Genomic DNA, 27,938 nt, shown 5'->3' with positions numbered 1-27,938 from the left:
CACTGCGGCGTCATGGGGCTTCCCTAGATCCTGCACTCCCAGCTGGCACTTTAGGGACTAGCAGGCGGCGCCCGAGGCCACCTTCCCGCCTCCCAGCCCGGGGAGCACCCTCCCCGACCTGCCATCGGGGGACAGAGTAGAAGATGGAGACACGAAGCCAGAGGTGGCCAGTCTTGTACCTCGGCTGTGTGTGCCAGACCCCGAAGAGCGCAGAGGGGCAGACTGGGACCTGGAACACCCGCCGCCACGTGCCGCCCCCACCCGGCGCCCAGCCCAGCCCTGCCCGTGCGGCGCCGGCTACAGACAGATTAGCTTTATTCATGGACTCGCGGGGGGCGGCCGGGCCCACCCGCCCGGGACACGCTCACACGGGGGGGATGGGGACTCTCCATGCCACAATCACAACACACGACGCCCGCGTTCGGACCGGGCCGGCTGGGGGCGGTGGGAGGGGGGACATGGCACAGCCTGGCTCCTGGTTTTGGTTAAAAAAAAATGTTCTCGGAGTTAATGGGAGTGGGGCGGGGTGCTCTGAGGCTGCCCGGGGGCCCCTTGGAGAGCCACTGTCGGGGATCAGGGAGGAGCCGTCGCTTCGGATCTTCGTTTAAAAACACATAGAACATGCTACATCCGCGCAGACGCTGGACGGGAGGAGGCAACACTGCAGGGGCGAGGCTCCCAGCCGCGGCCGCAACCCCGGCCCTGTCCACGCCCCAGGGTTGGACGTGGGTGGGTAGGACAGACAGATGGACAGACACTAACACAGGCTCCGAGGAGTTTGCCTCAGAGCGGAAGGAAGATCTCGTGATTGGGGAGAAGGAGTCAAAGGACAGCCCTGGCTCTAGGGGGCGGGGCAGGGACAGGGACAGAATTGTGCTGCTGGTGGGGGCTGTCCTGGGCCCCTACGCCTCTGGCTCATACTCCTGATATTCCTCCTGCATCACAGGGATGGGGGTGAAGTAGAGAAGAGCAAAAGGGAGGAGGAGTTGGAGACCAAATGGCCAAGCCCTGGCCCAATAACCCTCTCCCTCAAGGAGGAATAGTACCTTCCCCTTTTCCTGGGCAGGGGAGGAGCCTGGAAGTTGGGGACAGCAGAGAATTCCTGGGCAGGGGTTCCTGGGGCCCAGCGCTAGACCCTATCTGCCCTCTCCTCCCTGCTCCCACCTCCTGGGGCCTGGGTTCTAGAAGAAGGGTGTCAAGCTCCCTGGCCCAACCATCTCATGCCAGGGATGTCCCACCCCAGCTAGGGACGGCAGCAATCATCCTGGATTCCCAAAGTCCCCCCCAGCCCTGCTGCCCCCTCACCTGGGGTGGATCCTCGTAACTCTCCCCTTCTGGCTCCATCAGGGGCTCAATCAGCGGTTCCTCAGCGGCTTCCTGGGCCACTTCCTCTGGCTGTGGGCAGAGAAGGGCAGGGCTGGTGAGGACAGCCAGGATGCCCCCCAAATTCCCACACTGGGAAGCTTTGGGCTGGTTGGAGTGGGGAAGGCTAGGGTGGGTTGGCAGAGCAAGGATAATTTCTAATTCAGCTGTTTATTTGGAATGCCTTGGAAGTGGGAGGGAGGTTAAGGGGGAAATTCCCCTGAATCACAGTTGAAGTGACAGTGTGGAGCGGGAGCTGGCTCTCCACAGTGCTCCCCCCATGCATGGTGGCCTCTGCACTTCCACCATTTGGATACTCAGTCACCAGCTTATGCCTCATCCTTTGTGTCAGGCTCTGTGCTGGGCATCGGGACCCCAGAGATAACCCTGGGGGTTCCCCTGGGCTGAAGGGAGCTGGAGGCTCAGGGACAGGGCTGGGCAGGGGCTCTGAGCCATTCCCTGCTACCTTCCACTCATCCCTCCCCCAGGCCCTGTGTGGCCTCATTTCTTCAGCTGTTGCTATTTTAAGATAAGCTGGAAGCCACAGCTCGTGGTGTTGCTTGGATGTGTGAGCTAAGACTCTCCCCTCCCCACTGCGTCTGCTGCCCAGACAGGCGCAGACCAGCGGGCATGTATGTGGGTGGGCTGCCAGACACATGGCCAGACACCTGCAGACGACCACATGTATGTGAACAAACATGGGACCGAGCTGGCTGCACACACAAGCACACGCGACAGCCTGGGATCCATGTACAACCTGTGCAGGGCCTCCTGTGGGCTGGCACACACCTGGGATCCAGGAGCAATGGTGCCGAGGAAAGCCTGCCCTGACCACATCTGCACCCTGGGTGTCCCAGTCCCATCCAGGCAGCGTCAGCTCCTTCACATTACCTGTCTAGGTGGGCCCTGTGGGCACATGAGTTTCCAGCTCCTGACCTGGCTCATTTCCCCACTGCACAGATGGGTATGCCAAGGCCTAGGAGGTGGGGAAACGTTATTTTGCCCCCAAGTCACCCAGCTATGACCAGAACCCAGGGATGGAATGTAGTGTTTAAAATGCCAGCTTAATAGCTGGGCACTGTGGCGCATGCCTGTAGTCCCAGCTACTTGGGAAGCTGAGGCAGGAGAATAGCTTGAACCCGGGAGGCGGAGGTTGTAGTGAGCCAAGATCGCACACTCCAGCCTAGGTAACAGAGTGAGAATCCATCTCAAAAAAAAAAAAAAAAAAAAAAAAAAAAAAAAAAAGCCAGCTTGAGCACATTGTTTGGAAACAACCCAAATGTCCAACATGAGAAGAATGGATGTGTGCCTTGTGAGCTAATGACACAATGGAATACTACACAACAAGAATGAAGAACAACAATGCATACAAGAGCAGGGCTGAGTCTCACAAGCTTCCTGATGAATGGAGGAAGCCAGATACAGAATAGAAGAGCATGGACTTCATGATAACATTTTTTTTTGAGACAGAGTCTTGCTCTGCGGCCCAGGCTGGTGTGCAGTGGTGCAATCTCTGCTCACCGCAACCTTCGCCTCCTGGGTTCAAGCGATTCTCCTGCCTCAGCCTCCCAAGTAGCTGGGATTACAGGCATGTGCCACCATGTCCGGCTAATTTTTGTATTTTTAGTAGAGATGGAGTTTCGCCATGTTGGCCAGGTTATTCTCAAACTCATGACCTCAGGTGATCTTCCCACCTCGGCCTCCCAAAGTGCTGGGATTACAGGCATAAGCCACTGCGCCCAGCCTCATGATAACATTTACAATAAGTCAAAAAACACCCAACTAATTTTGTGCTGATAGAAGCCAGGAAGCAAGGCCAGGAAGAGTGGCTCATGCCTGTTACCACTCTCAGCATTTTGGGAGGCCGAGGTGGGCAGATCACTTGAGGTCAGGAGTTTGAGACTAGCCTGGCCAACATGATGAAACCCCATCTCTACTGAAAATACAAAAATTAGCCAGGCATGGTGGTGCATGCCTGTAGTCTCAGTTACTCAGGAGGCTGAGGCAGGAGCATCGCTTGAACCCAAGAGGTGGAGGTTTCAGTGAGCTGAGATTGTGCCACTGCACTCCAGCCTGGGCAACAGAGTGAGACTCCATCTAAAACAAAAAGTCAGAAAGCAGTTCCCCTTGGAGGGGGATAGGCAGGGCCAGGACTAATGGGAGGCGGGTGAGGCTCCTGGAGTGCAGACGTCAGGGAGGCCTGGCCTCCCTCTCCTGGCCGTGCAAGTGAGACTCCATGAGCGAGTTCCCCAGACACCTCTTTTGTCTCCCCCTAGTCCTGGCCCTGGGGATAGGAACTGGAAGGGGTCACAAGGTGGGGTCCTGGGGGATAATGTTCTGTCTCGAGCTGGCTGCTGGTTACAAGGGGAATTCCCTTTGTGAATATTTCATGGAGCTGCCAGTTTTCTGCATGTACATTGTACTTCAATAAAAAGTTCACTTAAAAAAAATCCCATAGCCTGTAATCCCAGATACTTGGAGGGCTGAGGCAGGAGGATTGCTTGAGCCCAGGAGTTCAAGATCAGCCTGGGCAACATAGCAGGACCCCATCTCAGAAAACAAACAAACAACCCCAGCCTGGCCACCTGGTAGCTACCTGGCATCAGGCAAGTGATTTTGCTTCTACTCTCAGCAGCGTTGCATGGGAAACGAGGCTGGTGAGGATTCCATGATGATGGATGGAAAGCAAGCTTGAAGCAGAGAGTCTCAGAAATGCAGACCCAAGGTCTGCATGAGTACCCCCATGCTGCTGGTGCCCAAGGAGCTGTTGTCTGGGTTATAACTCTACGATCTTGGGCTCCCTTGGGAGGGTAGACTTGAGGCGTCAACAAGCACCAGTAGGTGAAAGGTGACCAGACAGAAATGATTCTGTTCAACCACCCACATCACAAACAGCCTTGGGGCTGACAGAGAGGCTGCACCTGCCTCTCTTTTGCACCCCAGCTCACAGCACTAGGACTGGCCCTGTGCCATCACCAAGCAACTCCAGTGACATGGCCTGAGCTTATCCTCCTGACCACCTTATGAGGAAGGCAGGCAGGAACTGGGGTCTTGGGCAAGTGACTTCACTTCTCTAAACCTCAGTGTCTTCATCTGTAAAATGGGCTGGTTATGGTGCCATATAGGTACATTGTGAAGAGTCAATGAGTTAGTTCATGTAAAACATCTAGGACAGTGCCTGTTCATGAAAGAGATCAATGAATGGGAGTGATTATGGTAACATGATTATAAGAAATGGGAAGTCATGGCTGGGCGCAGTGGCTCATGCCTGTAATCCCAGCACTTTGGGAGGCCGAGGCAGGTGGATCACCTGAGGTCAGGAGTTCGAGACCAGCCTGGCCAACATGGTGAAACCCCGTCTCTACTAAAAACACAAAAAATTAGCCGGGCGTGGTAGCAGGTGCCTGTAATCCCAGCAACTTGGGAAGCTGAGGCAGGAGAATCTCTAGAATCCAGGAGGCAGAGGTTGTGCCATTGCACTCCAGCCTGGGCAACAAGAGCAAAATTCCATCTCAAAAATAAATAAATAAATAAAAATAGAAAAGAGACAGGGCTGGAACTAGAACTTCTGAGTCAAGGCCCTGACTTCCAACAGTGGAAGGAATCAACTATGCAAAATGGCAGGAGTGGAGGGCAGCATGGGGTCTCCCACAGCCTGGTGGATGCACTCATGCTGAACGTACACTGGTCACCCAAACCAAACGCTGCAGAAGGAGCCCCCATCCCCATGGAGGCAGGGTCTGCACATGTCCGTGGACAGGCACAGAGCATCCACAACTAATGCCTGCACACACATGTCATGGGGGTCCACTTCCAGGCACACCTGTGGTCACAGGATCCCCTGCAGGCAGACACAGACTGCTTGCGTGATCACGTGGCCACAGTCTCTTGCGGGGCACTCACAGTATGCAAACCCAGCTCTTTACATCCATGGTTCTCATAGTACGCTCCCTGGAACTGCAGCATCAACATCACCTGGGTACTTGTTAGAAATGCAAATCCTCCAGCCCCACCTCAGACCTACTGAATCAGAAATTGTAAGGATGGGGCCAATGATGTGTATTTTAACCCAGCCTCTTGGTGATTGATACACACTCAAGCTTTGAGAATATCTAATCTATATTATCTCCAATCTGCATAAGAGTCCTATTGTGTTCACTCACATTTTACAAGCGAACTATCGGGTTCAGAGACATGGTGGGACCTGCCCAGGGTCACGCAGCCGGGAAGTAGCGGAGTTAGGATTCAAACCCAGCTGAGGTTAGGGGTAGGTGGGTTCAGAGCTCACAACTCTTAATCCCCTTTTATCAGGGAGTCCTAGTAGGGGGATCTGTCTCCATGCACACATGAGTGGCCCCCAGGAAACACAACTGCACAGATCACACCCACCCCAGCACAGCTCCCACCTGCTCCAACCTGCCTCAGGGCCTTGGTACTTGCTGTTCCTATGGCCTGAAATTCGCTTGCCACACATCTCAAGGCTGCCTCTCTCATCCTTTGGGTTTCAGCTCAACTGGTTCTTCCTCAGAGAAGAACCAGTTGAATAAAATAGCCCTCTCACCCCTTGCCTGTCTGTCCCATTGCCCTCTCTGTCTTTTCTCTGTAGCACTTATTCCCGTGGAAAGCATCCTGCCTGCTGGCTTGCGTTTTACTATCATCCCCCACTACAATGTCAGCTGCAGGAACGTAGGAACCTATTCACTGCGGCAGCCTCCACGACAATTCCTCTCTGGCATGGATACTTGTTGAATGAAAAGAAATGAATGAACAATCATTGACACATGCAGACGTGGCCAGTAGTCATCTGGGTCACGCTGGCAAGCACGATACACACAGACAGCCAGGTCTGGGGGTCCCCATCACTGGGAGCATCACACATCACACCCATGCACGCCTTTATTCAGATGCATTCTGAGCTGAGTCTAGCATGGCCCTGCAGGATGGCAGGCAAAGTAGCTTGTGTTCCATGCTGGTGGCAGGACTTGGGGGGCGGGGATGGTGACAGGTTTATTTGTGTGCCTGGTGTGTGTGTGTGTGCGCGCGCATGTGCGGGTCAGGAGGATCGCTTACCTTCAGATCAGTGGGGAATTCCTCCCTCTTCACCAGGCCTGTGGCTGCTGCGATGTTCCCTGCCCCAGAGAACACAGCTCCTCCCAGATGTGAGGCCTGTTCCTTGGTTTTTTCAGCCACTGGAGCAGGGAGGGGGTTGAGGAAGGGGTTTGGGAGCAAGGGGGAACCATCGATGCCCCACCTTGTATCCCGGGACCTGCCCTTCCCACAGCACATTCCCGCAGAAGCCTTGGGGGTCTCCCCCGCCCCTGCCCTCTGGTTCCCGGCCAGATCACCGGCCTAAGTGAGAGAAGGGGCTGGTGCCAGGGCTGGGCTGGTACCTGAAGCCACACCTTGTACCACACCTTCTCGGGTCTTGCTTCCTGCAGGGAGAAAAAGCGGCACATTTAAGGGCTCTGTGCTGAGGGAACAGAAACTCCAGCACAGCATGGTGATGACAAAGTGGGCATCCCGTCACTGTCCCCACATCCTACAACCTGCACCCCCATGTTAACCCCCCTCTTATCACTGCACTGGGCCCCCACAGCTCTGTCTGCAGGAGTTGCAGTTCTCTCTTGCCTGACGCGATACCCCACCCCTCTAGTGGATGCTGGCTGAGGGCCGGTGCTGTGTAAGGTCATCTGCCTGCCCCATTGCACTTCGCTTTTCCCCAGCCCTGGGAGGCGGGTGCTGTTATTGTCCCTGTTCCACAGATGGAAGCTCAGTGTGGGTTCCGCCACTAGGAAGTGGCTGAACTGACATTCAAGTTCCGGCCTTTCTGGCCCTCAAACTTCAGCTACCAACCACTCTAACAGCATGTAGCCCAGGATGGGAGGCAGGTGGGGGGTGGGAGTAGGGGTGGAGCTGGGAGGCGACAAAGCTATATATTTGAAAGGTTCCCCTTGTGCCCAATGCACCACTGCCCACAGCCCACTGCCCCATTCCATTTCCTTTAAAGAGTCTCTTCTCCTAACAGGGGTGCAAACCCCTTCTTCTGGCCAAAGTCGGGGGTGTCAGGCTCAGGGTGGGTCTAAAGGTGATGTGCAGATTGTGACTGGCACCCATGGCATTGGCTGGGCCTTCCTAGGAGGGTAGCACCTTAGTCACATCAAAATGGCTGGGGGCTGCTGGGAAGGCCAGAGGGCCTGATCTGGGCTGGAGGATAAGAGCCGGAAACGGGGCGGGGAGTATCCCGTCTGACAATGTGGCAACACAGACAACAGTGATGGAGCCAGAACTGGGTGTCTAGGCAGGCTGAGCCTGGCAGGGGGTTGGGGTGAGAGGCTGGCGTGGGAAGACAGGGTTCTCAGGGCGACGGCCAACCAGCACCCAGAAACAGGAGGGGCAGGCTGCATGCTCCCCTTTCACTCCTCCCACAAAACATCAGTTTCCACCTACTCTGTGCCAGGCCCTGGACCAATCTCTCACTGTCTAAAGTGGGTAAGAGAACAGATTCGGTTCCTGGACCTCAAGTAGTGGGGAGAGGACTTCCAGCCTCCAAGGACTGTGTGAGGAGGGAAGGAACACTGCCTGGGCCTTGAGAAATGGGGAGCAGATAGACATCAGAAAGGAAATTGCAGAGGGTATCCCAGGCCCAGGGACCCACTTAGACAAGGCAGAGCAATGTGCTTTCAGGACAGTCCATGTGCCAGGAGCCATGGGTGTGGTGGGAAACGTAAATTGAGGCAGGACTGTGAAGGGCATTGAATGCCAGGGTACAGGGAGCCGAGGCTTTAACTTGTAGGAACTGGGGTCCATCAGGGGCTCCCAGGCAGAGGGAGGAACAGGAAGTGCCAATCTAAGGGGAAGAGCAGTATGGCTTGGAGGGGCTGAGTCTATTATCAGAGAGACAATGTCAGGGAGCCAGAGGCCAGCAGGAATGAAAGACCTTGGGGAGGAGGCAGGAGGGAGGCCAGAGCTGGTATCAAGCAGACATGCAATTTAGCCTTCTCCCGGTCTCCATTGCCACCGCCCTCGTCCCTGCCACCCTCATCCTGTGGCTTTACCATCTCCCATCAGACCTCTCTGCAGTTGTTCTGTCCCCAGAGGCCCAAGAGACCTTTCTAAACTAATCACATCATGGCAGTCCCTTGCTTACAATCTCTCGCGGCCATGATAACAACGTTTTGCCCTGGCCTGCAAAGGGCCCTCGTGAACTGTCTCCTGCCCATCACTCTGACCTCACCTCCTACCACTACTTCCTGCCTTGCCCCCAGCTCACCCCAGGGCCTTTGCACCTGGCTTTTCTGCAGCCCTGCCCCCTCTTATTACTCAGGGATGAGGCATTCTCTTCGGGGAGCCACTGGATGTCAACTTGCACTACTGAAATGCTCTGTATCACCATCAGGAGAGCAGGAACCATTCTTTCCTGTTCATTGTGAAACCCCAGCATTCGCAGGAGGCCTGGCACATAATAAGTGGACACAAAATATTTTTCAAATGGCCACAATCCAAATATGCTACAACCCTGGGCAAGTTATCCAACCCTGGCCTTTCTCCTGATACCAGCCGGTGGTTGCAAGGAAAGCGGACGGGGAGGAGAGATGGCAACGGTAAGACCACAGGAGTGGTGATGCAGGCGGACCTGGAACACAACTCAACTCAGCCTTGGAGGTGCTGGAGGGAGGCGCCACAAGGGAAGGGGTGGGGCTTCCGACTCTATAAAGCTCTTTCAAACCCCAGTTTCAGCATTTACCAGCTGGGTGACCTTGGGCAAGGTACTTAGACCTCTGGGAAGCCCAGTTTCCCTTATCTGTAGAATGGGCTGGAGCATTAAATGAGGAAATGGATGTTATGACATTTTACCCAGTACTTGGCATACAGCAAGTGTTCAACACCAGGTAACTAGTAATAATGGTAATAAGGATAAGAAAAAGGAGGTTCTCTGCTTTCATCACTGCACCGGTCCCTGGCCTTTCAGCTGGAGCTCGCCCTCATCAGCCCACCCCGTGTCCCCATTTCCGGATACAGACCCAGGCTTCTATGGGCTGGCTATGTCCCCCGTGACCCCTGCTGACCCCGCCCCATCTGCTGACTCATATTCTCCTGCCCAGAACCCCCCTTCTCGGGACCCGGCCCCAGCTCTACACTCTTGGGGGATCCCCAGCTCTGCAGGCCCAGAAACCCCGCCCCTCGCCCACCGACGTAGAGGACGCCCTCCTTGGTCTTCTCCGCTGCCTCGGTGACCCCCTGCTTGGTTTTCTCCGCGGCTGCCACAACGCCCTCCTTGGCCATGGACAGGCCCTTCATGAACACGTCCATCCTGGCGACCTGGGGAGGGCGATACACGGGCACCGGTGCTCTGGCCCCGCACCCTCACCCCAGCCCCTTCCGAGGGACGTGGGTCCCCTCCTCCTCCCGAGACCACGGCGCCCTTCTGGACCCTGAGCCCCGTCCCGCTTTCCCCCATCCCACCCCACTCCCCAGTGCGAAGCCTCAGGGCCGCGGAGAGTCCTAGCGTCCTTGAAACCCGGGAATGCGGGAGGGGCCACTGCCTCTGTTATCCGGGCCCTGCAACCTGCAGCCCCGTGGAACCGGAGTGCTGGTTCGGCGCGAAGATCCAGGACCCGCCTGTACACGCACGGCAGAGTCACACGGTCATGCACACAAACATACACCACGGACAAGCTCACGTGCACACACAGGACACGCAGACGCTCCAACGCGCACGAACACCCCGACCCACACGGGCGCAGACACACGTCCCCACAGCCGCCCGGGCAGCTGCAAACACCAGAGCATACTCACATACTCCGGGGTGCACACTGATGTGCATCCTCCGGACCCCCCTCCATTTTCCATCCCCTTCCCCAGCTCCCTCCTGCCGCCTCAGTCCCCTCTCCACCCTCATCCCGTTCCCCATCCCCGGCGCGCGGCCGCCTCACCTGGATGCGGGGCCGGGGCTGGGGATGGAACGGTGGCTGCGGCGGGCGGACGCGGGGGCTCCGCTAGGCCGGGCCGGGGTGGACTAGGGGCCGGAGTGGGGATAGGGCCGGGGTCAGGCGCTTGGGTCGCGGGTCCTCAGCAGGAGCGCAGAAGTGCCCAGGTCTCCGGTGCGTCGCCAGCCACCGCTAGTTCCTCCCGCCCTGCGAGCTCGCGCGCTCCGGCTCCGGCTCTGGCGCTGCGGCAGCTCTGAGCTCAGCACCCGCCTGGCGGCCGCGCCGCCCCCTCGGCCTGACTGACAGGGGGCGGGGAGGGTGACTGCGCGTAGCCGATGAGCCTCCCGGGGCGGGCCCGGGACGCGCCCCTGGGGGCCCCGGTCGTGAGACTCTCGTAGTCTGTTGGGAGGTGGAGGAGGGGGACAATGCGGCGTGCGAAGAGTGGGGAAGAAATCACGCGATTGGATTTGGAGTTCTGCTGGGCTCGAATCTCAGCTGTGCTTTTTATTAACCGTGGGACCTTGAGCTACTTGGCTCTCCTTTCTGAATGACAGTTTCCTCCTCTGTAAAACAGGAATGGTTAATTCAACGAATGTTTACTGAGCGCTTAGACAAGTGGTGCAGGTTCAAGGCTGGAGGCAGTGGAAAAGCAAAACAAGGTTCCTGGTCTGGGGAAGCTTACCATGGGGGTGTTTGTACGTGTGTGTGTTCGTGTGCTCAGCGGGGGAAGACAGGACAGAAAATAAACGGATCAACATCGAAAGCAACAAGGTCATTACAGCTTGTAATTTGTGAAGGTAACGGTGATGTAACACGGGGACTAGAGGAGGGGTGCTTGAGACAGGGTGGTCAGGGAAAGCCTCCACCAGCAGGTGAATTGTAGAGACTCCAGAGAGGCACCATGGCACCACAATGGGTGAGGACAAGATCCATAGAGAGTGCAAATGCAAACGCCCCAAAGCAGTGCTGTGCTGACAAAAGACAGCGCAGCTGGAGAGCCAGGATGGAGGGAGGTGGAGAACAAAACCACTTTTTTGTGTGTTTATGGTGGGGACTGTCAAAATGATCACAGAATGCCAGGCACACAGTAGGCCCTCAGTTGGTGCTATGATAGAATTATGCCCAAGAAGCTGTAGTATCCCAGAGGAAAGGGACTCTGACAGCTCAGGGGAGTCAGGAAAGGACATAAAAAGAGGTGACATCTGAACTGTGGCCTGGCAGGAAGGGGAACACTTCATCTAGCAGGCTAGGGAGAAAGAGAATTTTTGGCTATGGGTACAACATGGGCAAAGGCACTGTGGCCAGAAATGCAGGGTGTGTAAGTGACAGGTAATTAGGTAAGGGGGCCACCAGCAGCCAGACTGCAAAAAAAAAAAAAAAAAAAAAAAAAAGAAAAAGAAAAAGAAAAAAAACCCAACCAACCAACCAAACAAAAAATGTTCCCAGGCCGCTGGTAGAACTGCAAATTGGCGCAGACATTTTGGAAGGCAATTTGGCAGTGTTTACCAAAAGCATAAATGCATGCGCCTTTGGAGCCAGCAGCTCCCCTTCCAGGAATTGATCCCCTGTGACTCTAGTCGTACATGCACACAAAGATATCTGTGCAAGGATTCACTGTAGCATGGTTTTTTTGTAGCCAAAAACTGAAAATGATCTAAATGATCACCTGTACAGGACTGGCTAATTAACTGTGGCATGTCCACCCAGTGCAGTGCCACACTATGGTTGGGAAAGATGAGCTAGACCCATGTGTGCTGACATGGGAGTGTGCCAAGATGTGGTGTTAAGTGGGAGAAGCAAGGTGCCAAACTGCAATGTGTGGAATGAGCCAATTTTGATACAAAGGGAATTATAGTTTATGTATAAGTATTTATAATTTTCTATGTGTCAAATATATATTATATACTAACATATACATACTTATCACATACTATATACATTATACACAGACACTTTATATACAAACATACGCATATTTATGGCTAGATATACAATTCTTTTTTCTTTTTCTTTTTTTGAGATAGAATCTCCCTCTGTCACCCAGGCCAGAGTGCAGTGGTGCAATCTTGGGTCACTGCAACCTCCACCTCTAGGGTTCAAGCAATTCTCCTGCCTCAGCCTCCCAAGTAGCTGGGATTACAGGCATGTGCTACCACACCTGGCTAATTTTTGTATTTTTAGTAGAGACAGGTTTTCACCATATTGGTCAGGTTGGTCTCGAACTACTGACCTCAAGTGATCTGCCCTCCTAGGCCTCCCAAAGTGCTGGGATTATAGGCATGAGCCACCTCACCTCGCCACACATCTGTAATAATTTCTGAAAAAACTGTTAAAGGGCGTTGCACCTAGGAAATGGGACTGAGAGGGTTCCGGGAAGGAAGTTTCACATTCCATTGCCTTCCTTCCTGGTGCTGTTTGATTATCTTCCCTTGGATAGTATTTTACTTGTATTATTTTAAGAACTAGTGGCCGGGTGCGGTGGCTCAAGCCTGTAATCCCAGCACTTTGGGAGGCTGAGGCAGGCGGATCACGAGGTCAGGAGATCGAGACTATCCTGGCTAACACAGTGAAACCCCGTCTCTACTAAAGATACAAAAATTAGCCGGGCGTAGTGGCGGGCGCCTGTAGTCCCAGCTACTCGGGAGGCTGAGGCAGGAGAATGGCGTGAACCCGGGAGGCAGAGCTTGCAATGAGCCAAGATCGTGTCACTGCACTCCAGCCTGGGCAACAGAGCGAGACTCCATCACCAAAAAAAAAAAAAAAAAAAAAAAAAGAACTAGCATGGAGGATACCTGTAATTATTTTTGGTCTGTCAGCATCAGAATTCCCCCTTCCCATGTTTAAAGGGGTCCCCCACCTTCTGAGGCAGAACCCACCTTCCCCTCTGAGAGATGACCATACCAAATAATTGCTTTCTTAGTCTTCCTTGCAACCAGGACATGTGACTGACAGGTGCAGCTCCAGACTTGGGACCTGAAGCTAGTCCCAGGAAGCAGCAGGGAAGGAGGCGGGGGTGTGTTCTGGTGTGGAAAAGTGGTGGTGGCAGCTCCTGCCAAGGATCATTGGCAGCACTGACACTCACTGTGGGAGTGTCCAACACCAACAGGACAAGCTGCACTGTCCATGCCCAGCCATGGTGTTGGGATTCTTCATGGGTCTGCCTGGTAGTGGGATTTGGGGCATCATTTCAGGCTGTGTGGTCACCAATGCGGATTTTCTAGCTATCCTGGAGATTATTTGAGCTGTCCAGTATTTTTCTTTTTTTAAGAGATAAGGCTTCACTGCATCACCCAGGCTGGAGTACAGTGGCACAGTCAATCATAGCTTACTGCAGCCTCGAACTCCTGGTCTCAAGCGATTCTTCCATCTCAGCCCCTTCAGTAGATGAGACTACAGGTGCATGCCACCATGTCTGACTAATTTAACAAATATTTATTATTTGTTTGTGATTTACTTATTTTTTGTAGAGATGGGGTATTTGTTTGTGATTTACTTATTTATTTTTTGTAGAGATGGGGTCTCACTAGGTGGCCCAGGCTGGTCTCGAACTGCTGGCCTCAAACTGCTGGCCTCAAGTGATCCTCCCACCTCAGCCTCCCAAAGTGCTGGGATTACAGGTATGAGCCATTGCACCTGGCCCATGAGCTGACCAGTATTTAATAAACTCCTTATCTGCTTAAATCACCCAGAAGTGATTTCTGTGGCTTGGGATTAAGAAGTCCTGATGCCAGAGTATGAGATAAAGAAAGATGAAGGAGGATGGAGGAGCAGGGAAAGGAGGAAGGGAGAAAGAAGATGAAATGAAGTGTATCTGAACTTCAGATCACAGGAAACGGGAAGTCACTGAAGGATTTTAAGCACAAGAGACCTAATGAGATGTACATTTTATGGGGCCAAACGGAGATGGGTTGGAGGAGGATAAGGCTGGCTGTAGAAAGATCAGTAGGAGGCTGGGGCAGACTCTAGAGGAGGGAAAAGGACACCTGAACTACAGAAGCTCCAGTGGGGCTGGAGCAGGGCTGGAAGGAGAGATGTGAATATCACTTGGGAGTAACTTATTAGGTGTTACGGGAGAGGGATAAGGACAAGTCGAGGAAGATTCCCAGGTTTCTGGATTGGACAATGGAGTGAGTGATGCTGCTGCAAAATGAAATAGGCATTGAGGGGGTGGAGCAGCTTGGTGGGAGATGATGATGAGCTTGCCTGGGGGAATGACAGACAAGCTGGAGGGGGTGTCCAGCAGATAGTAGGGTTTCTGAGCCCAGAGCTCAGGAAAGCACTCCAGGCTGACTTCAGGTGCAAATTTGAGCCACAGTGTACTCAGAATTCTTTAACAAATGACACGAATGGCTCTCCAAGGTTGGGATGGGAGAAGGGCAGACAGGAAGGAACACCTACATTTATAGTTTGCCAATGTCTGTGGGGTAAAATACACCCACTACAGTTGATTCTAAGCTGTCAGTGTGATGTCACTGAACAGAAAATTGGTTCAGTTATCTAGAATTTTCGTGATACAGATAACATAGATAAAAATAACCTTAAGAGCACAGATAATAGTAAAATAACTAGGAAGTTATGTGTTTTGAGTATTATCTATGTTTTTAACATAATTTAACTATAACTTTATATAATTTAATTTTTAACAGTGTAATGGCTTTAACAACTGGCTCACACAATTCCTGAAGTTTTTCTTTTTCTTTCTTTCTTTTTTTTATTTTTTTTATTTTTTTTTGAGACGGAGTCTTGCTGTGACACCCAGGCTGGAGTGCAGTGGTGCGACCTCGGCTCACCGCAACCTCTGCCTCCTGGGTTCAAAGGATTCTCCCGCCTCAGCCTCCCAAGTAACTGGGATTACAGGCGCCCACCACCACATCTGGCTAATTTTTGTATTTTTAGTAGAGATGGAGTTTCACCATGTTGGCCAGGCTGATTTCAAACTCCTGACCTCAGGTGATCCACCCACCTTGGCTTCCCAAAGTTCTGGGATTACAGGCTGAGCCACCGTGACCAGCCCAATTCCTGAAGTTTTAACAATTGTTCTTGTGAGCCAAGTGAGATCAGTGCCCCACTGGGTTTGGAGTCATTAGCATAGAGGTGGTGGCTGGAGCCACAGGGCTGAGTGTGATCCTCTGGGGGTGCATAGAGAGTAAAAAGAAGAGAGTGCCCAGAACAGACTCCTAAGATGCTGCAATCTTCAGGGGTCAGAAGCAGAGTAACCTGGAGAAAGACTGAGAAGGCCCTGGCAGTGAGAAAGAAAGAGAAGCTAAAGAAAGTGCACAGAGACCTTGGGGATAGCGATCAACTAGATAAATGCTAGAGGGAGGCTGAAGGAGACCAGCAGTGGAGAGTCTGCAATGGATGGGCAGCAAGTGGGTAGTTGGGAAGCTGAATAGCAGTGAGCCCAAAGAGGGAAGGGGCAGCAGGGGACAGCCTGCAGGAGAAAGTGACATTCGAGCTAGGTTTTGAAAGATGAGAAGGACCTCACAGGTGGTGGTGACCATTCCCAGCAAGGCATCTAGCAGGTGGGAAAGTCCAGTGTCAAGGTAACAGAAAATAGGTTAAATTCTGAGTCAGACAGGAAGTTCGTTTGGCTGCTAGCACAGAAGCTTAGGCAAAGCAGGCATTTGTTCTTTCACTTAAACAAGTTCAGTGGTGGGCAGTCCACAGGTGGTGTGATGACTTCACAGTTATCAGGAACCAAGAATCCTACATTTCTGGTGTACCATTCTTAGTACATGAATTTCATCCAAATGGCCCAAGATGGCTGAAGCAGCTCCTGCCATCATGTCAATGCAGACAGCAGGAAGAGGGGAGGGGAGGGTAAAAAGAATACCTGCCACTTGTCTCTTTCTTTCTTTTCCTTCCTTCCTTCCTTCCTTCCTTCCTTCCTTCCTTCCTTCCTTCCTTTCTTTTTCTTTCTTTCTTTCTTTCTTTCTTTCTTTCTTTCTTTCTCTCTCTTTCTTTCTTTCTTTCTTTCTTTCTTTCTTTCTCTTTCTTTCTTTCTTTCTTTCTTTCTTTCTTTCTTTCTTTCTTTCTTTCTTTCTTTCCTTCTTTCTTTCTTTCTTTCTTTCTTTCTTTCTTTCTTTCTTTCTTTCTTTCTTTCTTTCTTTTTCTTTTCTTTTCTTTTCTCTTTTCTTTTCTCTTTTCTCTTTTCTTTTCTTTTCTTTTTTTGAGACGGAGTCTAGCTCTGTTGCCCAGGCCTGAGTGCAGTGGTGTGATCTTGGCTCACTGCAGCCTCCGCCTCCCGGGTTCAAGCGATTCTCCTGCCTCAGCCTCCTGAGTAGCTGGAACCACGGGCACATGCCACCATGCCCGGATAACTTTTGTATTTTTAGTAGAGACAGAGTTTCACCACATTCGCTAGGCTGGTCTTGAACTCCTGACCTCAGGTGATCTGCCCGCCTCAGCTTCCCAAAGTGCTGGGATTACAGGCATGAGCCGCCGTTCCTGGCTAGATTCACCAATTATTAACATTTGCTACATTTTTCTCTCTTGCTCCATATGTGCTTCCCTCAGAAGAAGGGGGCACGAATACTGGGTCACCACTTTCTAGCAGGATGGATCCTTTCCCCCGCCACATACCCCTACCACCCTTTAGAGCATGGGGTGGCAAAGCTCGGGCTCATGGGCCTCCAGTGGCCAGTTCCTAAACCTGCAGGTCCTCAGGACTTCTCACTGTTTTTGTTCTCTCTTTCCCCAGGAAATGGGCCTTTCCGTTCTTTTCTTCCTCTCCCCTTCCTAGGAATGTACTCTGGAAGCTTCTGGGAAGGGAATGTGACAAAAGGTGGGAAAGGGTTTTAGAGAAAATCCTGGTTGGGGCAGCTGGAGCAGAGAGTTCTCTTAAGCAGATCCTGGGGATCCCAGCCCCACCTGGGTTCTGCAAATATCCAGATGTGCCTTTGTAATTGTGTGTGTGGCGCCTGGCAGGTTAAACATTTAGCAACATTTCTGCTGTCCAGAGGCCTCAGAGTCCTGCAGGGCAGGCAGGACGGGGAGCTGAGAAGAGGGAGGGGAATGGGGGACATTTACTGAACATCTACAATGCCAAGTACATCCACAGCGCCAAGTACTCCATCCATTATGTCATGACGTCCTCACAGCAGTCCTTCAAAGCAGGCATTTTCATTCCCATTTTACAGATAAGGAAATTGAGACCCAGAGAGGCAAAGTCACTGGCCTTTGTTCTTTTCAATCAGTTTTCCCTGAGTGCCTACCCAGTGCCAATATCATTCCAGGAACAGGAGCTGCAGAGGGGCAAGGGCCCCTCTGGAACTCAGCATTCTAGTAGGATGGGCAGACAATTCACAACTAGTAACCACAAAAGATGTTTCCACTGTGCTGCTCTTGTAAAAATCATCAGCGACACTCACTTTGCTAAATCTATTGACCAATCCTCCCTGCTCCCTCTGACTTCTGAGTACTTCCCATCAACCAGATGCTGTTGTAGGCCCTGGGGACACAGCTGTGAACAAGAGAGGCCTTGGGGGCTGGGCGCGGTGGCTCACGCCTGTAAGCCGAGCACTTTGGGAGGCCAAGATGGGTGGATTACCTACAGTCAGGAGTTCAAGACCAGACTGGCCAACATGACTCTGTCTCTACTAAAAACACAAAAATTATCCAGGTGTGGTGATGTGCACCTGTAATTCCAGCTACTTTGGAGGCTGAGGGAGGAGAATCACTTGAACCCGGGAGGCGGAGGTTACAGTGGGCCGAGATCGTGCCACTGCACTCCAGCCTGGGCAATAGAGCAAGACTCTGTCTCAAAAACAAAAATAAATAAATAAATAAAATAAAAGGGCCTTGGGGACTTTGAGGAAGGCAAGTGATGAGTAAAATAAATCAGTAAAATATATGGTGTGTCAGGAGGTGACAAATCCTGGGGGCAGTCAGGGAGGAGAAGCAGAGGAATTGCTACACTGGGGCTGAGGGGTTGAATAGTCACATACGATGGGCAGGTATCGCCTCCCCTAAGAGAGGTTAGGAAGGGAGGGGACAGCCTCTGGAAGTCCTAAGGCAGGAGGTGGCTGGCACATCTGCAGATCTGCATGACTGAAGACCACCATGGTCGCAGCAGAGGGAGGGAGAGGAGGGCTGGAGGGATGAGGGCCTTGTGGGCTCCTGCGCTGTGAGCAGAGGAGGGAGTGATCCAGATTTCATTTTAATGGCTGCTGTGTAGGGAGTAGGGAGTGGACTATTCTTGGGCAAGGGTGAAAGCTGGGGACCAGTTCAGAGGTCATCACCATCACACAGGTAGCACGACTGTCACTTGGGCTGGGATGGTGGCAATGGAGACCAAGAGAAGTGGTTGGGTCCTGGATGTTTTGAAGGGAGAACTGGTCATGGCATGTGCTAACAGGTGAGAAAGACAGAGCCCCAGGACCATTCCAACGTTTTCAGCTGAGCAGTTGGAAGGGTGGAGAAGACGGTTGGAAGAGCAAGTCTGGAGCGGGGCAGAGGAGGTGTCAGGAATTCAGCCTTGGACATGGTAGCTCTGAGATGCACGTTAGATACCCAGATGGAGCTGTCGGGCAGGCAGTTGGATATGCTCTTCTGGATTTCTGGTGGTGGCTAAGCATGTCACCGTCTCAATGACATTCAATGCCCATTACTGGATAAGGGCATGAAACAGCAAGTACTGAGAGAACAGAGAAGAGGTGCCAGGGCTGAGTCCTAGGGCCTTCTGATGCAAAGAGGAGAAACCATCCATTTTGTTCACAGCTGTGCTTCCCAGAGCCTAAAATGGTGTCTGGCACAAAGTAATTGGTAGGTCATCATTTTTTGAATGAATAAACGAAATAAGTAGTGTTAAGTGCTAAGAAAGAAATAGAACAGGGTGATGAGTTCGAGGGCATGGGGGAGAGTGTTCTTCTCTAGATAGGGTAGCAGTCAGGGAAGGCCTCTTTGAGAAGGTGACATTTGAGCCAAGCCCAGAAGGACAAGGAGAAGTTCTGTAAAAAGTTGCAGAGAAAACTGGAAGTGCAAAGGCCCTGAGGCAGGAACAAATCTGGCCTTTTGGAGGCTCCATGTGCTCAGGGTATGGGAGGCTGAATCGCCCAAGAACTTTGCAAGCCCAGGATCTGGACTTTGGATCACATCCTGGGTGTCCTGGAGGTTGTTTTTTGTTTTTTGTTTTTTTTTTTTTTTGAGACGGAGTCTTGCTCAGACGCCCAGGCTGGAGTGCGGTGGCGCGATCTCGGCTCACTGCAAGCTCCGCCTCCCGGGTTCACGCCATTCTCCTGTCTCTGGGACTACAGGCGCCTCCACCTCGCCCAGCTAATTTTTTTGTATTTTTAGTAGAGACGGGGTTTCACCGTGTTAGCCAGGATGGTCTCGATCTCCTGACCTTGTGATCCACCCGTCTTGGCCTCCCAAAGTGCTGGGATTACAGGCGTGAGCCACCGCGCCCGGCCTTTTTTTTTTTTTTTTTAGATACAGTTTCATTCTTGTTGCCCAGGCTGGAGTGCAATGGCGTGATCTTGGCTCACCACAACCTCCACCTCCCCAATTCAAGCGATTCTTCTGCCTCAGCCTCCCAAGTAGCTGGGATTACAGGTGCCCGTCACCATGCCCAGCTAGTTTTTGTTGTTGTTGTTGTTTGTTTGTTTTTTTGTATTTTTAGTAGAGACAACGTTTTACCATGTTGGCCAGGCTACTCTTGAACTCCTGACCTCAGGTGATCCACCTGCCTCGGCCTCCCAAAGTGCTGGGATTATAGGCGTGAGCCACCACACCTGGCTTTGGTTTTAAACAAAGAAGTTATGTGACCAGATTAATATTTTAAATGATCCCCCCGAGGAACCTGGAGAACTTTCTGTAGGAAAGCAGGAGTAGAAGCAAATGGAGTATCAGGAAAGACTCATGTAGCAGCCAAAGTCATAGCCAACTTCCCTGGGGTCAGGGGAGTCGGGAGGGAGAGGAATGAGCAGATTCAAGATATTTTAGGAACAGGATGGTAGGGCTGGGATTCAAGAGCCCCTGCTGGTTCAATCCCGACATGAAGATGTGCCCCATAGACAGACTTGGGAGGGCCTCAGGGAGAGGCCAGGATGCCTGCAGGGCCAGGGGGTTGCTCTTAAGGTCTCTCCTTAGTCACCTCAATCCAAGATTCCAGCGGCTTCCCCAGGCTGGAAGCTGTGCGAGGTGGTGGAAGGGGTGCTGTGGCTGAGAGGGCCATTCCATGCCGGGCTCTGGGCCACAGTTGTAAGGTAGCTAAGACCATGCCCGGTAATGGGGGAGAGCCCTTCCTTCCTTTTTCTTCATCAGATCTAGATTCCTGGCCGGCACAGTGGCTCACACACGTAATCCCAGCACTTTGGGAAGCAAAGGCAGGAGAATCACTTGAACCCTCCCAGGCTGATCTGAGACTAGTCTGGGCCACATATTGAGACCCCATCTCTTTTTTTTTTTTAATTGAAAATTAGCCAGACATGGTGGTGTGCACCTATAGTCCCAGTTCCTCAGAAGGCTGAGAAGGGAGAATGAACCGAGGAGTTTGAGGCTGCAGTGAGCTGTGATCATGCCACTACACTCCAGCTTGGGCAACGAGTGAGACCCTGTCTCAAAACAACAACAACAAAATCTAGATTCGTGATCTCTTCCCAGCCTGGTCCTCCTCCAGTGCTCCCTCTGTCCAAATTTCTTCAATGCTCCTCCCACGGAGAGGTGGCAGTATGTCCCCTCCCTTGAATCTGGGCCTGTGACTCTAGTAGAATACAGTGGGTCTGACGTGGTGCCAGGTTTCAGGCCCAGGTCTTAAGAAACTGGTAGCTTCTGCTTCCTGTCTCCTGGGAGGCTTTCTCTGGGAACCCAGCCACCACGCCGTGAGGGAGCCAAGCAGCCACATGGAGAAGCCACGCAGAGCAATCCTGGCCAGCACCCCCAGCTGAGGCTGTGGCGGACAGCTGGCATCAGCTGCCCCACGTGTGAGTGAGCAGATGACTCCAGCCCCAACCTGTAAGCCACCCTAGCTGACCTCCCTTTGGAGGAGAGCTGGGCTGTCCCACATTGCAGGCTTGTGAGCATAATAAATGATGATGATTGTTTTAAGCCACTAAGTTTGGGGTGGTTTGTTGTGCAGCAATAGATAAATGGGACACAGTGCTTCACCCCTCCAGGGCCTACCAAATATCACTGAGTTTTCCTTCTACATACCCCTTGAATCTATCATCATCTCTCCATCTTCTCTGCCATCCCATCTGTCACCTAGACGACTACATTAGCATCCTAGTCAGTGTTTCCCCACATCTTCTTGCAGCCACAGGGTTCTGTTTCTCACACAGCAATCCAGAGAACCTGCTGAAAAGCATATCTGATGGCCTCCCCAGCCAGTCTGCACACACTCGAAATGCTCAGTGGCTCCCCACTGCTCCTAGGATCAGGCTTACCCATTTCTTTCCCCCTTTGGCTTCGCCCACATTGGCTTGTCTTCTCGTCCTCTGGTATTCCACAATCCCTTTGCCCCAGGGCATTTGCACATACTGTTCCCACTCCCAGAGATGCTATCCCCCACCCAGTTAATTATTTCCTATTATTTCTTGTTCATGCTTTAGATCTCAGCTCAAATACCACCTCTCAGTGAGCTTCTTCCAACCCAGTGGTTCTTAAAACGGGGTCCCTGACCAGCAGCATCTGGGAACTTGTTAGAAAAACAAACATCCTGGGCCAGGCGCATTGGCTCACGCATGTAATCACAGCACTTTGGGAGGCCAAGGTGGGCAGATTGCTTGAGTCCAGGCGTTCAAGACCAGCTTGGGCAACATGGAGAAACCCTACCTCTACAAAACAAAACAAAACAAAACCACCACCAACAACAAAAACTAGCTGGGCATGGTGGTGCATGCCTGCAGTCCCAGCTACTCAGGAGGCTGAGGTGGGCGAGTCACCTGAGCCGAGAAGTCAAGATGGCAGTGAACCGAGATGCCACCACTGCACTCCCGCCTGGGCAGCTGGAGTGAAACCTTGCCTCAAAACAATATAAATAAATAAATAAAACGGACACATCCTCAGGCCCAAGCCCAGAACTAAGGCGTCAGAAGTTCTGAGACAGGGCCCAGCAGCATGTGATGAGCGAGCCGTGCAGGTGATTCTGATGTACACACCTGAGAACTGCTGCTCTGAAGCCCCAGCTTGGATCGTGGACTTTTTAGGTTCTCCCAGCCCTGAATCCCTTTCCTTCAGTGGGTTGTGTTTGTGATGAAACAGATTGTCTGATGGATGCGTAATCTCATAAACCTGAGCGCAGAGCCCGCTTGTTTTTTGCTCATCACCGTAGCAGCACCTAACCCTGTGCCTAGCACATATGAGGGCTTAAGGATGTGGGTTGAGCAAATACTCAGCCTCCAGATGGTCACGAGCCGGGGAGGAGCAGGGCCTTTTATACGTCTGGGATCCTAAAAGTGCCCAAGGGGAGGATGCAAAACTTTAAAGGACCTGGGGAGGCTTCAGCCTCCACAGAAAAGGGGTCATTCAGAAGGCTGAGAAAGGTGTCCAAAGCTTCCCTGCCTTCCTTCCCTATCCCAGTCCCCAACCTCCACAACCTGGGAGAACCCTCAGCTGACTTCTGTTGAGCAGGAGCCAGGCCTTGTTCTATGGGTTCTATATCATGTAATACCCTCAACAAGCTTCTGAGTTGTGTATGATTAACATTCTTATTTTACAGATGGGGAAACTGACTCGATGAAGTGCCAGCTTGGCTGCAGTCAGGCTAGAATCAGGACTGGAACCCAGGCTGTGTGGCTGCGGCCCTGACCCTCACCATCCATGTCAGGCAGAGAACACTCAGGTGGGGCAGGAGGTAAGGTGGGGGCTGTAGGGAGCCTCATGTGTCTCCAAAGGGACTAGGGGCCTGTGAGGCAGTAGGTCCAGGAGGACCTTTCCAAATTCTCAAGAGAAACCAAAAATGTGAATCTTAGTATAAAATCCCCCTATGTCTAAATGTTGGCAGATGATTAAACTTTTAAAAAACTCAGATGCCACTGGGTATGGTGGCTCATGCTGGTAATCCCAGCACTTTGGGAGGCTGAAATGGGAGATCACTTGAGCCCAGGAGTTTGAGAGCAGCCTGGCAACACAGTGAGATCCCTTCATCTCTAGTCAAAAAGATGTTTTATTTAAAAACAAACAAACAGACAAACAAACAAACAAACTCAGGTGCTTCCAGAGACCAGATGAATACCTGCTCTGATGCGAGGATGGGGATGGTGCCAGAGGCCCCACGGCCATGTCAGTGTCTCTGCTTCTGCCATCTGCAGGGCCATCCACCTCACATTCTGGGGTCACCCTCCATGGTATGCAGACCTTGCTTTCCCTTCAGGTAGACTCCAAATATTGACCCTTACCTTCATGTCTTGGCCCCCACGGTGTGGGGCTGGGTTGGCTTGGTCACAGCTGCTTCCCCAGCCCCAGGCCTGCGTGGAGAAGGCACTCACTAAATGTTTGCTGTTGAGGTAATCAGGCTGGCCTCTCTACCCCAGTGCACCACGGCCCCGCCCTCTCCCCCACCCCAGCTGGGCGGGGCAGGTGCTGGTGGGTTAAAAGCTGGTAGCTGGGGGCTTTTCAGATGCTGGGTCCTCCATGGAGCCTGAGCTGGGCATGGCTACTGCAGGCCTTGTGAGTGCTCCTGCCTTCCCCTCCTGGAGCAGGGGACGGGCAGGGTGGGCACAGGGACAGGCAGGGCCAGAGCTCACTACCCATCCTGACTCCTTTTTTTTTTTTTGCTCAGGTGAGTGAAGCTAAGGGTGGAATCCAAGAGTGGAAGGAGGAGGAGAAGGAGAAGGAGAAGGAGGAGGAAGCAGCAGAGAGGACGCCCATGGGAGAAGAGGTTCCAAACTCTCCCAGGACTTTGCTGTCTCTGAGAGGGAAGGCCTGGATGGGGATTCCCATGGAAGTCAAGCTGGAGCTGCACCCCCTGCAGAACAGGTAGGAAGGAACCTGCGGGTGGAACACAGCCCCCTGCTTTCAGGCCAGACTCTGTGCTGGCAGCGTGGCCTTGGGCAACCGCTCCTTTCTCAGCCCTAGCTCTTCATCCGTGGGAGGCCAGAGCTGACCTAAGCCTTGGGCCCTGTTGACCCAAACACCCCCACTCCTCCCCTGCCCTTCAGGACAACTGATTTCATTCAACTAAGAGCGGAATTCTGCGCCCCAAATCTCATCTCCCGGTTCGCCCTTGAAGGGGAGGGTCCTCCCTGTCAGTCCAGGTGTCCCAGGAGTGGACTCAGGAGCTCTCTTGCTTCCGCCTGGCTACCTCCCGCTTCCCCCACCAGGTGGGCTCTGTGGTTCTTCAAGAATGACCGCAGCCGGGCCTGGCAGGACAACCTGCACCTGGTCACCAAGGTGGACAGTGTGGAGGACTTCTGGGCGTGAGTGTCTGTCCCCAGTGGGGCTAGAGTTGGGGGTCTTTGAGCTCTGGGCTCCCTCTCTCCGGGTTGAGCCAGCCCTCCCTGGGGCCTTTCAGCCTTGGTGAGGGCTGGGGCTTGGTGGGTTCTGCCCAGGGGGTGTAGAGCACAGCCACCCCCCCACCCCACCACCTTCTCTGGGCTCAAGGAGAGAACCTGGGGAGTGGGAAGAGCAGGGAGCTGACCCTGACTCAGCCACTCCATGACATCGTGATCTGGGCAAGTTCCTTCCCCTCTCTGAGCCTGTCTCAGCTGCAAGGGGAGGACTCGGCTGCCCCAGTGTCCAGGTGCTCACAGGAGTGGCTCTGAAAGGGCTGCACTAAGCCCTAGGGAGGGCGAGAAGGCCTCGGCTGTAGCTGGAGGGGGGTGCACGAGGGGGTCCAAAACCCTCCCCAGGGGTTGGCTCAGCCTTCACTGGGAGGGCTCTGTGGAGAAGGTGGGTCTTGAGAGTTTGGATAAACGGGGGGTGAAATCCCAGGTGGCAGGCCAGTGTAAGCAAAAGCTTGGAGGCCATGGGGTCGGATGAGGAGTTGGGAGGGCTGAGCCCAGTTGGAACCAGGCCCTAAAAAGCCTTGACTTTTGGCATGGGGGTGCGGGGGGCTCTGTCCAGGCTCTACAGTCACATCCAGCTGGCCAGCAAGCTCTCCTCCGGCTGTGACTATGCCCTGTTCAAGGTAAGCTCCCTTTCCCTCCTGCAAAGGGACAAGGGGTTGATCCCTCCCGGCTTCCACTGCATTAATCCCTCAGAGGGGTGGGGGTGGGGAGCTACGGGCCACCTCTCAGCACAGTTGCGGTTTCTGACTGGAGGAAATGCTTTACAGGAGCCCATACTGAGTAGGTCAGGCCCAAGCCGCACCTTGGAGGACCTTAAGAGGCGGGAAGGGGAAGAGGGAGGGAGAGAGATTGCTGGCCTGGCTCCTTAACTAGGGAAGGGCATCAGAATTGCTTGAGGACACTCACTGATGCCACACCTATCCCTGGAGGGCTGACATTTAGAGATCTCCCCAGGTGACTTCTGCCCTGCCTGGGAACCATGCAGCCAAGACCGGGATGTCCCCCTTGCCTGCACTGGGGTCTGCCCCCTGAGGCTTCCATAATCCACCCCCATTTGAATGCTTGTCTCTAGAAACTCAGTAAAGGAGACATGCACATATACAACGCTATACAAGGTGACCAGTGCTGTCTGTCCGGGGGCTGAGTAGCTGGGGGTGGAACCTGCTTGCACAGAGGGAAGGAGGATAAGAGAATCTGGCCTACTTAGGGCCTCAGCAGAGAGCGGATAAGACTGGGATGGTAGGTGGGTCCCCACTTCCCTTTGAACACAGGGAGGCAGTTGACTTGCCATCTGCCTTGCAGGATGGCATCGAGCCCATGTGGGAGGACAGCAGGAATAAGCGGGGTGGCCGCTGGCTGGTCAGCCTGGCCAAGCAGCAGCGCCACATTGAGCTGGACCGGCTGTGGCTGGAGACGGTGAGTTGGAGGAGGAGGGTCCTCAGGGGAAGAGACGGGCTGTGTGGGTCTCATGGTGGCAGTGGTCTCAAGGATGGCAGGCCAGTCCCTATGTCCCAGCTGGTGATCTCACAACTCCCTACTTCCGGTCCAGCTGCTGTGTCTGATCGGGGAGAGCTTTGAGGAACACAGCAGGGAGGTATGTGGGGCTGTCGTCAACATCCGCACCAAGGGGGACAAGATCGCTGTGTGGACGAGGGAGGCAGAAAACCAGGCGGGCGTGCTGCACATTGGGTGAGGAGGTTCTCTGGCACGGAGTGGGGGCTGGGTCTCTTCTAGAGGGAAGGTGGGTGGAGGTGGCTTGACCTGCAAGGGAGACCTCTGGAAGTCTCCATAGCCTGTCTCCTTTCTGCCTTGCTCACCTGTATGGAAGGGTCTGGTGTCCAGATTTCTAACTTTCTATTATGGCAGTGCAGTTCTCCTTTTGCATTAAGGGGGTCATACTTTGTTTTTCCACATGGGTAAGACACAACAGGTGTGGCTGTGGCCAGAATGAGGGTAGGAGTCTGGTGGCCTAGGTTACCTCTAGGACCCTCTGATGACTACCTGTGTCTCTTTTCCTGTGTCCCCCACACCTGCAGGCGTGTATACAAAGAGCGCCTGGGCCTCTCCCCGAAGACCATCATTGGGTACCAGGCCCACGCAGACACAGCCACCAAGAGCAACTCCCTAGCCAAGAACAAGTTTGTGGTGTGAGGGGGGCCTTGGCACCCCTTCTCTGTAATGGGACAGCCACCACCCGAGCCTCATTACTTTGCGGGGGTGGGGTGGGGTGGGACTGGGGATCAGACAGCCCTAGTTCTTACCTGTCCTCAAGTGAACAGGAATGCAAACATTCTTTAACATGAGTTGGGGCCTGGGCCCTAGGGGCCAGGTGGGGGTAGTGGTGGCAGTCTGAGGACCTAGCTTGTCCCGGGGCCACAGGACAGCAGGAGGGTGGAGGAAACTCCTGGGGGTGGGGTGAGTCATGGGGGGGAAGGAGAGCTCTATGGTAGGCGGAAGAAGCCCATAGTCCAGTGTTTACTCTGTTTCTACCCAAGAAGGGGGCGAGGTGACCTGAGAGACAGACTCTCCCATGGGTGGGGGGCTCAAGGGCACAGACACTCTGGAGGGTGAATGCCATCATTTGTACAGAGGGATATGTGGGTTGCTGAGGACTGAGAGAGCCTTGCAAGGCCGCTCCCCTTCTCACTAGCTGTGGCCAGGCTGTCTGGGCCTTGCCTGCCTCAGGACCAGACTGAAGTAGAGGTGGGGGGATGCTCGGCTAGACCTCACCAAGGTTCTGGTAGAAGTGGATAAACTTGATAATAAAAGCTTAAGCATGTTTCTGTTCCTGTTTTAAATAAATACTTCTAAACAAAGTTGGAATTATTTTTAAGAGCGCTTCAAACTGGAGTAAGATTCAGATTCCCCCAAACTTTGATCTGCCCGTGTCCTGTCTTACAGGGGCTCATGTGAGATCACTGGGTATCAAGGAGCCTGACCGGGACCCAGGCCAGTATGGAGGATAGGGGGTGCGGTTGGGGGAACTCAGCCACCAAAGGGGATTGAGCCAGGTGCTGCGGCATATGCACTTGGCAGGGTGCAGCCGGCGTGGCACCAAGGCCCAGGCCCTCGTTTGGCCTGAGTTTGAGCCCGAATAAGTAGAGCTGAATTTCCGCTGGGTGAAGGTGAGCCTGATGCGACTCCACAATGATAAAACGTCCTGCACGTGTTAAAAACTCAATCCGGACCAGCTTCCCCATTC

General features: G+C 53.3%; 2 protein-coding genes across 7 annotated transcripts; one reads left to right on the top strand and one right to left on the bottom strand.

Moving 5' to 3' along the window:
* Window positions 1-298: 298 nt before the first annotated feature.
* Window positions 299-10,578, bottom strand: LOC105480944 (synuclein beta). Of its 3 annotated transcripts, XM_011740160.3 has the most exons (6): window positions 10,296-10,562; window positions 9,552-9,681; window positions 6,753-6,794; window positions 6,433-6,551; window positions 1,306-1,395; window positions 299-935 (listed from the first exon to the last, which is right to left on the bottom strand). In XM_011740160.3, the coding sequence occupies exons 2-6, from the start codon at window positions 9,670-9,672 to the stop codon at window positions 903-905; spliced, it is 405 nt and encodes a 134-aa protein (XP_011738462.1). In that variant the 5' UTR covers window positions 9,673-9,681; window positions 10,296-10,562; the 3' UTR covers window positions 299-902. The 3 variants fall into 3 exon arrangements, with proteins under 3 accessions (XP_011738462.1, XP_011738461.1, XP_011738460.1); XM_011740159.3 differs by lacking the exon at window positions 299-935 and having other exon boundaries at window positions 1,204-1,395; window positions 6,765-6,794; window positions 10,296-10,578; XM_011740158.3 differs by lacking the exon at window positions 299-935 and having other exon boundaries at window positions 1,204-1,395; window positions 10,296-10,570.
* A 245-nt stretch (window positions 10,579-10,823) lies between these two features.
* On the top strand, window positions 10,824-27,722 carry LOC105480946 (eukaryotic translation initiation factor 4E family member 1B). 4 transcript variants are annotated; one of them, XM_071098053.1, is made up of 8 exons: window positions 10,824-11,060; window positions 22,948-23,082; window positions 24,010-24,206; window positions 24,551-24,646; window positions 25,293-25,356; window positions 26,039-26,152; window positions 26,286-26,330; window positions 26,773-27,722. In XM_071098053.1, exons 3-8 carry the CDS (start codon window positions 24,097-24,099, stop codon window positions 27,037-27,039), a joined length of 696 nt encoding a protein of 231 aa, XP_070954154.1. In that variant the 5' UTR covers window positions 10,824-11,060; window positions 22,948-23,082; window positions 24,010-24,096; the 3' UTR covers window positions 27,040-27,722. The 4 variants fall into 4 exon arrangements, with proteins under 4 accessions (XP_070954154.1, XP_070954153.1, XP_070954152.1 ...); XM_071098052.1 differs by having other exon boundaries at window positions 10,824-11,086; XM_071098051.1 differs by lacking the exons at window positions 10,824-11,060; window positions 22,948-23,082 and adding an exon at window positions 23,866-23,897.
* The last annotated feature ends 216 nt before the right edge of the window (window positions 27,723-27,938 follow it).

Source organism: Macaca nemestrina, chromosome 6 (genome assembly GCF_043159975.1).
Source record: "Macaca nemestrina isolate mMacNem1 chromosome 6, mMacNem.hap1, whole genome shotgun sequence".
NCBI lineage: Eukaryota > Metazoa > Chordata > Mammalia > Primates > Cercopithecidae > Macaca > Macaca nemestrina.
This window is presented reverse-complemented; position numbering and strand designations above follow the sequence as displayed.